Source organism: Capricornis sumatraensis, chromosome 3 (genome assembly GCF_032405125.1).
Source record: "Capricornis sumatraensis isolate serow.1 chromosome 3, serow.2, whole genome shotgun sequence".
NCBI lineage: Eukaryota > Metazoa > Chordata > Mammalia > Artiodactyla > Bovidae > Capricornis > Capricornis sumatraensis.
In genome coordinates, this window is record NC_091071.1 from 138,518,661 (window position 1) to 138,534,117 (window position 15,457).

The following is a 15,457-nucleotide window of genomic DNA, read 5'->3' on the forward strand; positions in this document are numbered from 1 at the left end:
TATGGGGGTAAATCAAAGCTTTGTGACTTTATAACCTAGTAGTCCCTTGATTTTAATCATGTCTAGAGGTGTCACTTGAATCCTTTCATCCATGATCCAAAGACCTCCGAGGTCTTTATCTGACCTGACCTGGCCCATCCCTTAGACTTCCCTCTCAGATGTAGGAGAAAACCTGCTCTGAACGGTCCAGGCTTGGGTTCGCCTGCTTCTCTTTGGGAATGAATTTGCCCCAGGTGTAAGGTATTCACCAAATACAGAAAGAACTCACTTGTCAACTTGCCAGACAGGCAAGTAGCTAAAATTCAATGGGGTCAACCTCGCCTCTCTGTGTGGAGATTGGCCTAAAGGCGTTTGCCCTTGAGTTCAACTCCCTCTTGGCTGGGCTGGACTCCTCTGAAACACATAGAGAACATTTATGCTGTTCCTTTTGGCACGTGACACAGACCTCCTGAGCCCTGGGTGGTGCAGCTCTTCGGAAGAAAGTCTAGCTCATTTCTCTTGGAGGCGTGTTTGTATTTCAGACAGACCCTTCTGTATTTCAGAAGGGTCCCCAAACCTGGAAATGAAAGATCAGTTATCAAGAGGAGGTGGAGAAGGATTAAGTGTGTTTTCTTTACAGTTTTTACTGATGATAGATTTCAAGAATTCAGATCTCTCCAAGAAAAATAGAGACGGAGATTCTAGTATTTATCTTGGTGGATATATGTCTGTGCAAATGATGTGTGATATTTTATGAGAGGGTGTGAATGTGTGTATAGGACTGAAGTGTGAATTTCTAATAATTATGTGTCCCGGATGTGTGTTCAATATCTATGTGTATGTGCGTGTGTTTCTGAGTGCCATCCAAACAAGAATGTGAGTTTATAAATGTTTGGATATTGAAAAGGTTAACTCCATGCAAGCAAAGCAGATGTTTTAATGAGTTCTTAAATATTTTAATAAATGCCTTGGTGTTCTTCAGATAAAGAAAGGACAAAAGAAATGAGTTACTCCTATATCCTCTGGTTAAGTGAGTTTTAATAGCAGAAAATGTAGACTGTCCACTATGGGATATATATAGCTTAATTTTTTTTAAAGTGAGAAATGATTACTCCTGATGTGAGTGAGAAACGAAACCTTCTTATGAAGAAGTTTCCTGTCTTTATTGCTGATTATGTGTGCCTTGTCTTAGTACTAAAAGCTTAAACTTGGGAGGCAGGGAGTTGAGGAAGAAAAATTCCTCTTTCAGGAGTAATGGGAGGGGAGGGAACAGGGAAGGGATGCTGAAAGGAGGGAGGGAGTTTGGATGCCCAAACAAGAGCTCAGCTCAGATGCCCTGTGATGAGTTCTGCGTTAAAAGGTGTGGTTTGGGGTGAGCCAGGAGCAGGGCTGTAGTTTCAGCACAGCAGCTGGCAGAGGAGCTGCACCCAGTAGAAAATTTCCTCTCCTGCCAGTTTAGTCCAGGCAGCTGGTGATCTAAATCCGGACAGCTCCACTTCCTCAGAGGGCCACTTTCAGCCCTATTTCCCACCCATGAGCAAAGACCAGCGGGCCACAGTTTGACCTTGTTGGGAGATGCTGGGTGCCCAGCATGGCTGAGTGGTGTGGACCCCTGGAAAGCCTGCAAGATTGGCTGCAGGGGGGACGAGTGGCTCCCAGCTCCACCACTGGCCTCGTCTCCGTCTGGGCGGGAAGGCTGGGCCCATTGTCCTGCTGGCCTGGGGAGGGCGTGGGGTCATTAGTTAGAGGATGATGTGGTCTCTGCTAACCAGAGGAAATGGCCTGCTTTTGTTTTCCACCCGGTAGGAAATGGAACCTGAATCCATTAGATTCTGGGCAGCTCGACTGCGGCACAGTTTGAGCTTGAGGCGCGATGCCTAAAAGGCTACTTGCGTGGATTTGTGTGTCCCAACCACCATTGTGCGGCATGCCCATCTTTTATGCATTTAAAGCCTGTCAGGCTGGTAATCTAAAGCAGAGGTCTGGAAGACAGTAATACCAACCGACACGGGGAAGAGGAGAGTGCACCTGTAGAGTTAAAAAATGCATGACCCTTTCCTCAAAGAGGGAACACAGGAGAAAGCCCCCATCCTGTCGGGTAGCTGCTGAGCCGGAATGCATAATTGACGGGCCCGTGCTGCTCCATGCAGATGGCGATATTAAATCGTGATTGATGCTAAGAGAGACACACATCTTAGGAAGGTCTCCGAGAGGCTTCTGAATATTTCTAGGTCTCTTGTGCCTTCCAGTCTTCTGTTCTACTGTGGGATTAAGCACCCCTCTTTCTCATTTCCCAAGAACCCCTCCTGGGGATGACAGAACTTCACTCCCAAATATAAGATGCATCAAATGTCACCACCCACCTTTTCTGCCTTTGAAGATTGCCCGCTTCCCTCCTGGCCCCCACAAAGCTGTTTACCTCCAGCCGGGCACTGCTGGCAGGGGGAGGTTGGCAGTTACTCCCCTGCAGCTGCCTCTCCAATGGCTGGTCACCCCTGGACAAAGCAGCAGCACACTCTGCTGGTGGTGACCAGGCAGGAAGGACAGTGGATAGAAAGCTCAGAGAAAACACAGGCGTCCACTCAGCACAAAGCACCTTTGTCAAAACTGAGATCAGAGCCAGTGGATTCCCTAACGCAGATTTTTCCACTCGGTGTGTAATGAAATAATAAATCAAATTTGTGGTGCATGTGGAATTAAGTGTTTGGGGGTTTGGCTTTAAAAAAAAAAAAAATGCTGAAATCACCCTCCAGGGCCTATTCTGGCCCAAAACTGAATATGCTTCCTCCGTATCACAAGTAATTGTTACCAGGCTTGCTTGTGGGTCGGCACCACAAAACCACTATTGTCGGTTCCCGGAGTCTTTACTTCTGGCTGCTGGGCTGGGCTGGGCTGGGCTAGGAGACACCATCAAATTACATAAAGGATTTATGAGATAAAGATAGAGATGCAAGGTTTGAAGGAGAAGAAGATGAGCCAAGCAGGAGAGACAGGAACAGGAAGGGAGTTGTGTTAAGTTTACAGATTTTTTTTTAATATCAGCCCATGTAATTGGAAATATTTATGACTTCTGGAATATTTTCATATTGGAGAGAGTGTGTGTGTTGTATGTGTGTGTGGCTGGGTGAGCTGGGGGGAGAATGAGCTGAAATAATCTCTTCCACTGAATGAGTAAGTAGGTTAGTCTTTTGGACTGCCATAAAAGGTCTGTAAAGCAGTGTTAATCAGCCACTGGTAGAGAAGAGAAACAAGGAGAGGAACAAAACAGACTATAATGTGTTTGAAGTTCTTGTCTGCCTTCTCTTCCAGACCAACCCTGTGGAGGTCGTTTGAATTCCAAAGACGCTGGCTACATCACCTCCCCAGGTTACCCCCAGGATTATCCATCCCACCAGAACTGCGAGTGGATTGTTTACGCCCCCGAACCCAACCAGAAGATTGTCCTCAACTTCAACCCTCACTTCGAAATTGAGAAGCACGACTGCAAGTAAGCGCCGCCCTGTGCCCCGTACCTCCATGAGACACACCCTCCCATCGCCCTCCCCAGGTTCCTGCCATACCCGCCACCTCATGGCAGCACCCCCTGGCCCCAGGACCTGCAGAACAGTGGTATATCCTGGCCCCAGAAAGGAACCTTAAGAGGTTTCTTTCTTTCAGGGGAAATCAAAGCCTAGTTGACCCCATAGAATGGAGGCAGGAGACTTATTGAGTGAAGAGTATAAAGAATACACCCTAAAGTCAGAGGCTTGCAGAGGAGGAGAATTCCACGTGGGAGCAGGGGGTGGACTACCTCATGCCAGCTCTTGACCTTAGGAGTGACTTTCCCCTCAGCACACACTGAGTGTGCGCTCCGTCGTGTCTGACTCTTTGCAAGGCCCACCAGGCTCCTCTGTTCATGGGATTTCCCGGGCAAGAATACAGGAATAGGTTGCCATTTCCTTCTCCAGGGGATCTTCCCGCCCCAGGGATTGAACCCACGTCTTCTGCATCCCCCCGGAGATCTCTCTGTTTCTACTGTTGTTCCCACGTGAAGGAACCCCAGCAGCTTCCTTAATAAAACAGTAGCCAGATCCTCAAGTGCAGACTGCCTCTGCATCCAGTCATGGAGAGTCAGGCCGTTGTTTTATGAAGCAGCAGCTGGTCCTTATAGAAAGAGAGTTAAAAATCTGAACCTATACTGGTAGGCCTGAGATGCACCTTGATCCTCAGAATTTGTGCTATTCAGGTTAGAAGCTGGTGTTCTGGATTCATTTGACAAACACTCTTCTAATTTCTTTGTAACTATCAATCCATTCAGTTCTCACAAGGGCCCTGAGAAGTTGGTATCATTATCATTATGACTTCCATTTTGCAGATTAGAAAACCAAAGCCCTGAGAAATTAAGTCACCCCCGGCACCCACTCAGCTGGGCTCACAGCCTTGGTTCTACCATTTTAAAAGTGTGTGATTTTAGGAGACAGCAAGCAGACAGTGACGTCTGTGAGTGGTTTAGAAATGCCATCTTCCTAGCCTCTTCTAGGGAATCCGTCACTTTTCCCATCTAGCCTTTCCATGTGAGCATCAAAGGGAATTTCTTTCTTTTTTTTTTTTTTAATTGAAGGATAACTGCTTTACAGTATTGTGTTAGTTCCTACCAAACACCCGCATGAATCAGCTGTAGGTTTACCCATGTCCCCTCCCACTTGAACCTCCCTCCTACCTCCCTCCTCAACCCACCCCTCTAGTTATTACTGAGCCCCGGTTTCAGTTCCCTGAGTCATACAGCAAATTCATCAAAGGGAATTTATTTTCACAAAGTTTCTAAGTTTTGTAATCTCTATCTCTTTATTGCCTTGGTCACAGGAAGGAAATGGCAACCCACTCCAGTGTTCTCGCCTGGAGGATCCCATCGACAGGGGAGCCTGGTGGGCTACAGTTCATGGGATCGCAAGAGTCAGACACAACTTAGCACTATCTTTTTTTCTGTGGATATGTGTAGCTACAGAAGCTTACATAATAAGATGTTCTACTTTCCATCAACTATTGAAACATAAAATATTTTACTGCATTGGGAACTTCCTAGTTATACCCACATATAAATTCCTACTGACTGTGAACCAGTCTACATTTTCTATAAATTTTATAGCAGTAATCCCTCTAGTTTCCTATCAGGTAAAAATATATAAAACCCCATTCAGAGTGGTATTCCCTTTTCAGTATATATGCCTATAATAAAAATCATATATAGAATAAAAATCTTGGATGATTTCAAGAAAAAAGGCAAAAAAAAAAAAAAGAATTGCTATGTTAACATCAAGGTCCCTATTAGTTAAAGTGAGGTAGGGAGCAACATTGTATTCTAATGTGAAAGAGTGTGAATGCTCTTTGTTTTGTCTAGTGGGCTCCACCTTAAAGTCTTTCTTCACTGAAACAAAAATGAGAGTTTTCTCTGTAGGACAGAATGTGCCAACAATCATTTGTTGTTGTTAAGCTGCTAAATCATGTCTGACTCTTTGCAACCCCATGGACTGTAAGCCCACCAGGCTCCTTTGTTCTTGGGGTTATCCTGGCACAAATACTGGAGGTGGCTTACCATTTCCTTCTCCAGGGGATCTTCCTGACCCAGGGATTGAACCTGCATTGCAAGTGAATTCTTTACCACTGAGCCCCCAGGGAAGCCCACCGACGACGATCGTGTCTTGCTCTAAATGAGTGCCTAGAACTTGCCATGGCTCTGATGAGTTTTCAGTGGCCCCTTATGATTAATAAGTAGTCTGAGCATTCCTTGTGACCAAGGCACTGTGAATACTGATGAACTGACAGAAGACACAGCTAACAGGAGGTATACCAAGGACAGGCCTCAGTCTGGGCCCTCACTTCCTTGTGGAGGAGACAAGGCTTCTCTATAACCAGAGCTCGATTGGGAGAGTCAGTGAGTCAGTGTCATTGTTATCATCCTAGGACGTCTTTGCACCTTCATAACAGTTCTTTCCTAACAAGAGATAGTCTTTGTTGAAAACCGGAGGGTTTCCCAGATGGACGCCTCATGTGATAAAGAGTCATAAGATGGAGTTCTAATCCCAGATCCACTCTTGACTCAGTGGATGACACCGGGGAACTTACTGGTTCCTCTTTGTCCAAGTTAAATGCACAGCCTGTGTATATTTGCACAGCGTCTCAGGGCTGCCAATTCCCTGCCAGTGAATGTTACCAAAAATTTCTGTTAGAAGAGCTTCTTTCTAAGGTATAAAGCTTCCAGTGCCTCTGGCTGGGATCCAGAAGGTTGGCACAAACTGAAGCATGCTGTACTCAGAGCTTGGGTCTGAGCTCAGAGAAATTTGACTAAGCACCTCTCTCAGATGAGGGCCAAAATCTGTTATGCTTATGCCAGCAAATCTCCCAGGGAAATTGCAGCGAGGTCATCTCATATATATTCATAGTGGCAGAGAGAGAAACCAGATTTTTGAAGGGAAAACTCAGGAGCTGGTGAGCATGACTTAAAACACGTTGGAAGCACGGAAAGCCAGGGAAACATGCTCCTGCCCTGTCTGGGGCTGTGGGGTACCATTTCCCCTCAGGACTCAGCCCCAGGGATAGGGCGAGCACAAGGTCTCTGAAGCCACTGGTGGCAGAGGATCCAAGATGGTGTCTCTGACTGGAGCTGGAGTAGGGGAAGCAGGCAAGTTACAGGTTATTCTGAAGCTTCTGGTGCTTATCATCCATACCAAGTAGCTTCCTGTTCTTCTCCCCACTCCTCCACTCCTTGCTTCCTGCTTGAGCCAAAAAGTTCACGGAGCTCAGAAAAAGATCTTTCTAGAGTCTCTTTGCCCCAGTGCCAAAGTGTCAGCAAGACTCTGTTGGGGTCTTGCTGCTTCATCTGGTGCTTATCTCTCTCACTGCCTCCCCTGCTTTCTAACTGGATTTGGTTCTCAAGATCCTTTTGTTGTTGTTGTTCAGTTGCTCAGTTATGTCTGACTCTTTGCGACCCCATGGGCTGCAGCATGCCAGGCTTCCCTGCCCTTCACTATCTCCCTGAGTTTGCTCAAACTCATGTCCATCAAGTCAGTGATGCCATTCAACCATCTCATCCTCTGTCACCCCCTCCTCCTCCCACGTTCAATCTTTCGTAGCATCAGGGTCTTTTCCAGTGAGTTGGCTCTTCACATCAGGTAGCCAAAGTATTGGAGCTTCAGCTTCAGCATCAGTCCTTCCAATGAATATCAGGGTTCTTAGGGTGAATACTCACCAAGAGAAAACTTCCCAGAGATCTTCTGAGAAGAGCATAGAGCAGCAATCAGTTCATTTCAGTTCAGTCGCTCAGTCGTGTCCGACTCTGCGACCCCATGAATCGCAGCACGCCAGACCTCCCTGTCCATCACCATCTCCCGGAGTTCACTCAGACTCACGTCCATCGAGGCCGTGATGCCATCCAGCCATCTCTTCATACCCCTGCAAAACCTGAAAGTGAGCAAGGACATCAGAAAAAAACAAAAAAAACAGCCTTCCTATAGAAAAAGGGCAGGGGTCACATGCCCGCCCTCTTCTGTTTTCCCTGTCTTCCTTTGTGCAGGATTAACTGCAAAGATGGCCCGTGACCTGGGAGTGGGCCCTGCTATGAGAGGATTAGCCTGGTCACTGGCCCCTAAGCATTTGGCTCTCTATCCCTTGAAATCCACAACCTAAAGGTGGAGGCCGTTGGTGAATAAACCCCAGACAGGCAGACCTTTTCCCCTAACCGTCACTTGCTAATTTTGTTCCATTTAAACTTGCCGTCTGCTTGGAAACTTTCACTCACCAGCCCCGGTTTTGCCTGAGTCAGTGCAATCCAAGGCCGCCGTCTGCAGTGAGCTCCCCACCTCCTCCCTCTGGCCATCCTCAGGAATCCAAGCCCCCAGCACCCATAGGCCGTTCTGAGGCCTGGTTACCCACTACAACCAGAAACCAGAAACCCCTGTGGCCCCGCCAGGTCAGGGTGGCTGACAGACGGAAAGGCAGGACTCAGGGCTGACTGAGCAAACAAGGCGAAGCCGCTTCATTCCCTGTGGTGGGGAAGAACGTCCTGCTAGTGCCTTTCACTTGAGTCATCGGCCAAGTAGCTGGATGTTCGGGCTTTAGAAACACATGCACGCAAACTTGCATATTCTTTCCCTTTCTGAGATCTGAAATAGATGTATTCTTGAAAACCCCCACCTGTGTATGATACAAAGCTTATTCATGAGCACTCGCACAGGCCTGGTGGAGGCCCAAATGAAGCCAGAACCAAGAGTCTAGGTCCCTTTATGCTGTGCTTAGTCACTCAGTCGTGTTCAACTCTTTATGACCCTATGGACTGTACCCTGCCAGGCTCCTCTGTCCATGGGGATTCTTCAGGCAAGAATGCTGGAGTGGGTTCCCATGCCTCCCCCAGGGGATCTTCCCAACCCAGGGATCAAACCCAGGTCTCCCCCATTGCAGGCGGATTCTTTACCATCTGAGCCACCAGGGAAGCCCCAGGTCCTTTTAAGAACTGGTTATTTCCAGATGATGTCTTGAAAAACACGCTTCAGAAAGTACAAAAACCACTAGGAAGACTTGAGAGAATACTTAGGCTGAAAAACCCAGACGCAAACCTACACTAATAATTGTATGTGTGTGCTCAGCAAAAGAGATCTCCTCTACCATGCCACACTGAAATTTCCACATTCTAAAACATCCTGCTTTAAAGCTCCAAACGTTCCTCTTTAGAAAGATCTCTGATTAAAAACATTCTATGTCATGTGCCACACTTCCTTGTCTTCTGAAACAGAACAAATAATAAGGTGAGTTAACTTTTTCTCAATGACTCAGGCTTTTAATTCTAAACTTGACTTATTGCAACAGAGGCTGGGTAATGTCATATTTAGATCAGATAGACTTATATATGAGTTTTTGTTGACCTTTTACACTTCCCAGGCCTTAGTGTCTTCATCTGCAAAACTGTGTCAGTGATGACTGCTTTGCAAGATTTCGGTCTCCTGTTTATGTCGATATACAATACTTTATCGACCATGTCAGCATCTGTGTACTTTGGGGACGTGTGTGACATTTTTGCTATCTATACGCTTGCTGTCATAGTGCTTCTAAGTGCGCTCCTCTGATCTGTTTTCACCCTTTTATTTTAGGTAGGATTTTGCCTTGAGAGGTTTTGGTGTCCACTGGGACCTCTTTAGTCCTGGGGGCCAGCATTCTAGCTTGCCTTAGTCAGCCTCACTCGTAGCTGGGAAAGGACTGGGGTGCTCTCCTGGGGACAAAGTGCAAGAGCACCAATGCATGGGGTCCTCAGCAGTAGTTGAGCTGCTCACCATCTTTTCTTTTGAAACCATCCTCTGTCCCCATACTGGATATTTGAGGTTTGGGGATATTTGGCCTCTAGCTAAGTGTGCTGGGTAAACAAAGTGTTCTTGTGTTTATCTGTGGCCAGAGGAGCCCTCTAAATCTTAGATGTGTCTGTTTTCCCCAAAATAGGGGATGCTGTGTTAGAAAGAGAGCGTTCTCCTAGGTTGACAAGTTGACTACAGAAAACAGAGGGAACATACCAGACTTCAGTTATCTGGCCCCACCCCACCTAGCCAACAATTACATGCACTCAATTAGCATCCTCCACATACAACCACATCCAGCTTACTTCCGCAGACCCTGTGAAGGCAGAGGCTCACCTCCCTCTCCCCTCCAGCAATCCCTCCTGTACCCTCCCCTCCCGCTAAGAGTCTGAGATTCCTCCAGCTCTTCTAGGGCCTCCTGCTCAGAACTCCCTAATCGTGCATAGTGCCTTGATCTGCTTGCGTTTTGTTCATGTGTGGTCATCCTGTGTTCTGAGCATGTAAGTTCTCCAAGGGCATGGACCACATGTATCTTGTCTCTACCCTTTATGGCCACAAAAACCAGTGAAGCCATTGTTACTCTTCCCATTTGACAAATGAAGAAACTTGGGCTCAAAGAAGTAAGCAGCTGGCCCAAGGTCGCACTCTTTGAAAGTGGCAGAGAAGGGATTTGAAGTCAGAACACCCTGCTTTTTTGCAGCCTGAACTGTTTATTCTCATGCTTTATTGTCTTCACCAACACCATGCATTCTGATTGGGGGCATGATATGAGCCCTGGGATCCAGTTGGCTGAGGAGATCAGGGAAGGCTGCTTGGAGGAGGTGATGGCTATACTGATCCTGAAGAAGTTAAGCAGGCAAAGGAGGGGCATGGGTATGGCCAGTGGCCCGGGCAGAGAGCATCATGTCCCAGACAAGAAGGGAACCACAGTAATGAAAGGCCATCTTTGTCCCTTGTTGATACAAACCCCCTTCCCAGTGAAGAGATTCCTGGGTAGTGCTACTTAATTTTATTTCCTGGCCACACGACTTCCAGTATCTTAGAGAGGGGTTGAGGTCAGGAAAGACAGAGATGATGGGAACTCTCTGCTATCCCACTCTCCCGGGTTAGAGCTTCTACAGTCTCATATCCTCTATCCAGGGACCCTTGACCCCAATTTAATGCCTGAAAGTGAGATTTGGCCTGGGGAAGTCCAGGTAACACTCTGGATTAAGCTCCGTGCATCAGAGTACTCCTACACAAGACTCCCTCTGAACACACTTCTCTTTCCTGTGAATAGAGGGCACAAGGGCCCAATGCCCAGTTAGAAGTGTGGCTTCAGCTGGTTTCTGCCTGAGCCTCTGGAAATCCAAGCAGAGAGTGGGTTCTCTGTGGTTGAACAGGGTGTCTTATACTCAGGAGAGCCCCTCAGGTTGATTACTCATGACATTCTTACAGATTTACTGCCTGCCCAACCTCAGAAATATTCTGATTCCCCCAAGGAGCCCATGAGCAGCAATACTTGTCTGTACTGCAACCACCCTGCTAATGACAGAAACAGATCCCCCTCTAGGTACGTGGTGCCATAAACAGGAGCAGTCTGCTGACTGGAGCTCAGCTGGCAGCCGACCCCGCACTCACCAACCTTGACCAACGACTCCACCCAGCAACTGAGGTTGCTGAAGAAGTGGGAAAACACACCGCAGATTGTTCTCCTCTGCCTACCAAGGTTAAAGAGCAGTTGGGACAGCAGTTATTTTTGGCAGTTTGTTTTTAAATATGCGATGTTGCAATCGCAGCTCTCAAAATGCAAGCTTCACTGTGGATGTCCTTCCTAACAATGCGTTTTTATCTTCTGATTGAGAAAATCACTTGAGATTTTCTAGTACACAATCCCACTTGTTCTGCCTCTCAACCCTGGCACATTCTCTGAACTCCAGAGGTCCCAGAGGGCCAGGATCTCATCCCATGTAACTCTGTGTAATTCTCCCATCTGATTACACTGGGTGAGAGTCTGTCTTAAGAAATTCAGTGGGAACTCTGGGTGTGGAGGGGATAAAGAGGAGAAGGAAATAGACCAAGCAGAGAAATTAGAATTTTGTAAAAGGGGATTCATATGTTCTCTGGTAGTCATGAATCCTTTAGAAAAAAATGTATTCTCTTTGTTTTGTCCTTTTTCATGGCAGGGCGATTGAAACCTTTGGATTAAGAGAAACTCAGCAAATAATGTAATTCCATTCTTCTACTTCTGCCTGGATAAATCATCCAGGAAAAAATATGTATATATTAGCTGCCCTTGTCTTTCCTTCTAGAAAAGAGCTTCCATAATCGTCCTTCATTATAAGACCTATGCCTCACAACTCATCTCAGTTGATTGCAGAGTAGATGGTTGTATTTCATTTACATAATAAAAATTTTTTTTTTCCTAGAAAGAAAATCCCTGAAAATGTAAGCTGGTTCAAAATAAAACTTGACAAAGAAGAAGAAAGGAAAAGTGTGAGCTAGGCTTAGGTTTAGAAGGGCAGCAAAAAACTCTAACACGGTAAAGGAAAATTCACATGATTTTTGTATGCTTTTTCCCCCGGCTTTGTAGCCAAGCGTCTCAGCAATCTCTATAAATTTGTTAGCTCTGCCCCATTAGGGACTCCATTTTGTTTATAGGTAGTATGAAGGGATTGTCAGTTGGACAATAACAGCAAATATATATTGAGCTCTCGACAGGTCCCTGGTGCTACTACACCAAGAACTTGCCATATTTTACTCTCATAACAGCCCTCTGGGGCTGGGACTGCTGTTATTCCCATTTAACAGATGGCGTTACTGAGGCCCAGAGAGATCACACAGATAGTAAGGGTAGGGCTGGGATTTGAAGCCTGCTTTAGCTGCCTTAGGATACCTGTGTCCTTGTGCCCAGAGCTCTCATCTGCTTTCCCAAGGCTTAGGTACTTGGGGCCTCTCTGATTTCCTAGGATATCCTGGACACGGATTTTTTTTTCTTTTTTTCTCTCTTATACCTTTTCTTTGCCTCTTCCTGCCATCTGCTCACCTCCGAATGCCGACAGGGCAGTCAAGGAGAGAGAGTGCTCTTTCTGTGTCTTTAAATACAAGCTGAGAGGCCTGACTCTCAGTCAATTGTTTCCTTCTGCTTCCTTGTCATCCACCTCCTCCCCTGTCCCCTCCAGCCCCGCCCCATCCTCTTCAAATTCCCTGCCATTCCCCCACACCTCACTCTTCATCTGGAATCGGAAGATGTGAGGGCTAGTAATAGAGTGTCAGCGGAAGTAATTGATTCCTCACACAGAGAGAATTCTCCTGCCTTTAGTGTCAATGGAGCTGAACCGGAGTCTTGGAGGGTGAGCGAGACATGTAAACAGTCCATGGCTGAGCTGTCAGGGCGAAGCCAGACACACCAGAGAGTGAGTGAGAGGGAAAACGGTGGAACAAATAATTGTTTTATTGGAAAGGAAAGGAGTAAATAATATTTCAGCCCAGGAATTGGCAGTTTGAAAGAGAGGGTTGAAAACTAGAAGCAGGAGGAATCCGTGATGTGGGTTTTAACGGTAGGGGGGTGGAGTTCCATTGTCTCAAGGTAGGAGGTTTCGTCCCACCCCTCCCCTTCCACCCATTATCATCATTATTATCATTAAAATAATTACCGTAACAATTACAGTTGATGAGACCTCGGGTTTATAGAGCACCTTTCATCTAAAAGTTCAAAGTGATTTATCTGTGCGTCATCCCTTTGAGAGCGGCAGGAGGGTAGGAAAGTATTATTATTATTTTTTTTGGTCTTATCTGCTAGGAAAGCGAGGTCCAGGCAGATAGAGGATTTAGCCCTAGCCTCAGGGCAGGCTGCTGTTGGGGTACTGACTCTTCTTCTGGGCATCTCCATTGCCCTACTGCCCATAAAGGCCCTTATGCTTGTGTGGCCCCCACAGCTCATCCCTGACACTGATGCTGCCTCCCACGATGTGAGGGTCCCACCAGCCACTGCAATGTGATGGCCGTCTCACCAGCCAGCCAACTGCTCCATGCACACGGCAAACAGCCTGCTCTGACAGTGGGATAAAGGTCCTTCAAGGTCTGACTCACACTGTTCCCATCCTGTGAGAAGACTTCCTGCAATCTGGTTCCCTTTCTTGTAGAAGCTGGTGTCCTTTCTAGCCATATTTCTTCCCGGTCTTACTGAGTCTTCAGCCAAGAGCACCCGTTATTCTGAACTTCATAGCTTCTACTCCCCCACAAATGGCAGCTGATTCTTTCAGGATAGAGGGATGTGCTTCTGTGATGCGGTGAGGCAAGCGCTGTAATGTGCCCTGAGTGGACAGGCCTGCTTTTGCTCCAGCAGCCACGGGGCCTTCAGAACACAGTTGTCGAAGAAAGCTGTTACCCAGTGGTGGTTTGAGAGGCGGAAGTGGTCCCAGCTGACTGGCCACCGAACGCTCTATTCAGAATCTCCACCCGGCGTGGCAGCTGTCCCTTCCTGCCTGGACATTAGTGCAGGTCCCTCATGTCCACACCCCAGTGCTTTTTGCACAGTAGTGACGAGTTTGCCCCTGGAGCCAGGAAGAAGCTCTGAGCTCTGTAACCTGAAGCTCCGAGTAAATGAAATGCAAAGACAGCACTCTCACACCTGCCCGGCCACACCTCCTCCTCAAACTGTCCCCTGCTTGGATTTCCGCATGGCACATTTTTCAGGCAAGTTTTGTATTTTCTGAGTTTTGTTATGGAGGCTGGAAGCCAGCAAAGGAAGACAGAAAAACCTTTGAGAACTCCCTTGATCCCTGGGAAAAACATAAAAGATTTTTTTGATGATGACAGATTCCCTGGAGCTTAGCACACCTCGTTCCCAGCAGGCTCCCATTTTTCGGACAGATGGAAAGGTTATGATTCACTCTCACAATTAGACCCTCTGGGAGCCAGGGTGAGTGAGCACCCATCCCAGAGGGAACCATTCACCCGGCCAAGTTCAGGGATGCTGCCTGCACACCAGGCCCAGGAATGGTGCACTCTGGTTTCCTCGCAGAGGGTTCCAGTAACCTTCTGCCCCTACCTGTCAGCCCTGAGAGGCACAGAGACATCATCCCTATACCCATTTATGAGATGAGGCAAGCTGAAGCATGTGTAGTTGAGCCAGGCCAGCTTGAATAATTCAGGAAGTCTCTGGCCCTTGGGATTGGAAGGGGTTCACCTTCCTATCCAAGCCCCAGTCTGCTGGTGAATGGAGACGAACTGTGGGCAACTCTTACCTACTTTCTACTCTGGTATTATTACACAATGCCAGCATGGGGTCTTTTAAGCTGATGGCAGAGGATGAGGATTTTATAGACGCAAACAGAAACACTCAACAGTCATGCTGAAAACAGCCTGCCCCAAAACCTTAAACTTCACACTGGCACTGGTTGCCTCGAAAATCCTTCCTTACATAAACAAACAAGTCCTATCCAAGCCAGTCTCCAGGAACAGAGCAGATTTGTGGCCTTGGGGCCTGAGGAATGTGCTTGCTGGGAGTTGGTCAGTGGAGAGAGGGGTGCTAGGCCAGAGGGTCAGGGGAGAGACGCTGCGGGCTTTGTTGTGCGCCCTTGATCCTCTGAAAGTTCATCTGCAGTGAGACTTATCAGACACTGTCTGGAGCGGTCTCCTTCCTCACGTTGCAAGGCATTCTTGGCAGCCTGCTCTGCCAGAAACAATGAGGCCGGCGGGCCCTTTCCCTCATCCCGGGGCTTCTGCGGAAAAACAACCAGTAATTATAAATAGATGTTATTTGTAGTTTCCATTTTCTTGCCTTCAAGGTTTTTTGCAATAATTCCTCCAGTTTCTTTTGGGTTGTTCTCTTTGCATACTTCCTTTGCTGGGTGGTCAGATTTCCTCCCTTCTGAAGAGCCCTGGTGACCTGGGCCCTGAGCAGATTGTGAAAAAGCTCAAAATATCAGAGATTTGGGGTGGGAAGAAATAAAGGAAGAAAATGAAAGTGCCAACAACCGGTTTTAAAACGGCACTCGGCACCAAGGCAAATACCCAAACCGATGCAGTGTGTGAGTCCATGGGGTTAGATAGCACATAATAAAGAAGTTAGATAAGACATAACAGGGATATGAAGTTAGACAACAACAGATAATAATAATAATGACAGCAGCAGTAACAACTAACATTTGTTTATTGAGCATGTACTATGTGCCTGG

At 47.1% G+C, this 15,457-nt stretch overlaps 1 protein-coding gene across 5 annotated transcripts in view; it reads left to right on the top strand.

Moving 5' to 3' along the window:
• NRP2 (neuropilin 2) overlaps window positions 1-15,457 on the top strand; it is a 119,061-nt gene that overhangs the window by 11,261 nt on the left and 92,343 nt on the right. For all 5 annotated transcript variants that reach the window (XM_068968306.1, XM_068968307.1, XM_068968308.1 and 2 more), the window contains exon 2: window positions 3,289-3,466. In XM_068968306.1, coding sequence (XP_068824407.1) covers window positions 3,289-3,466 — 178 coding nt within the window. The remainder of the gene's footprint in view (window positions 1-3,288; window positions 3,467-15,457) is intronic.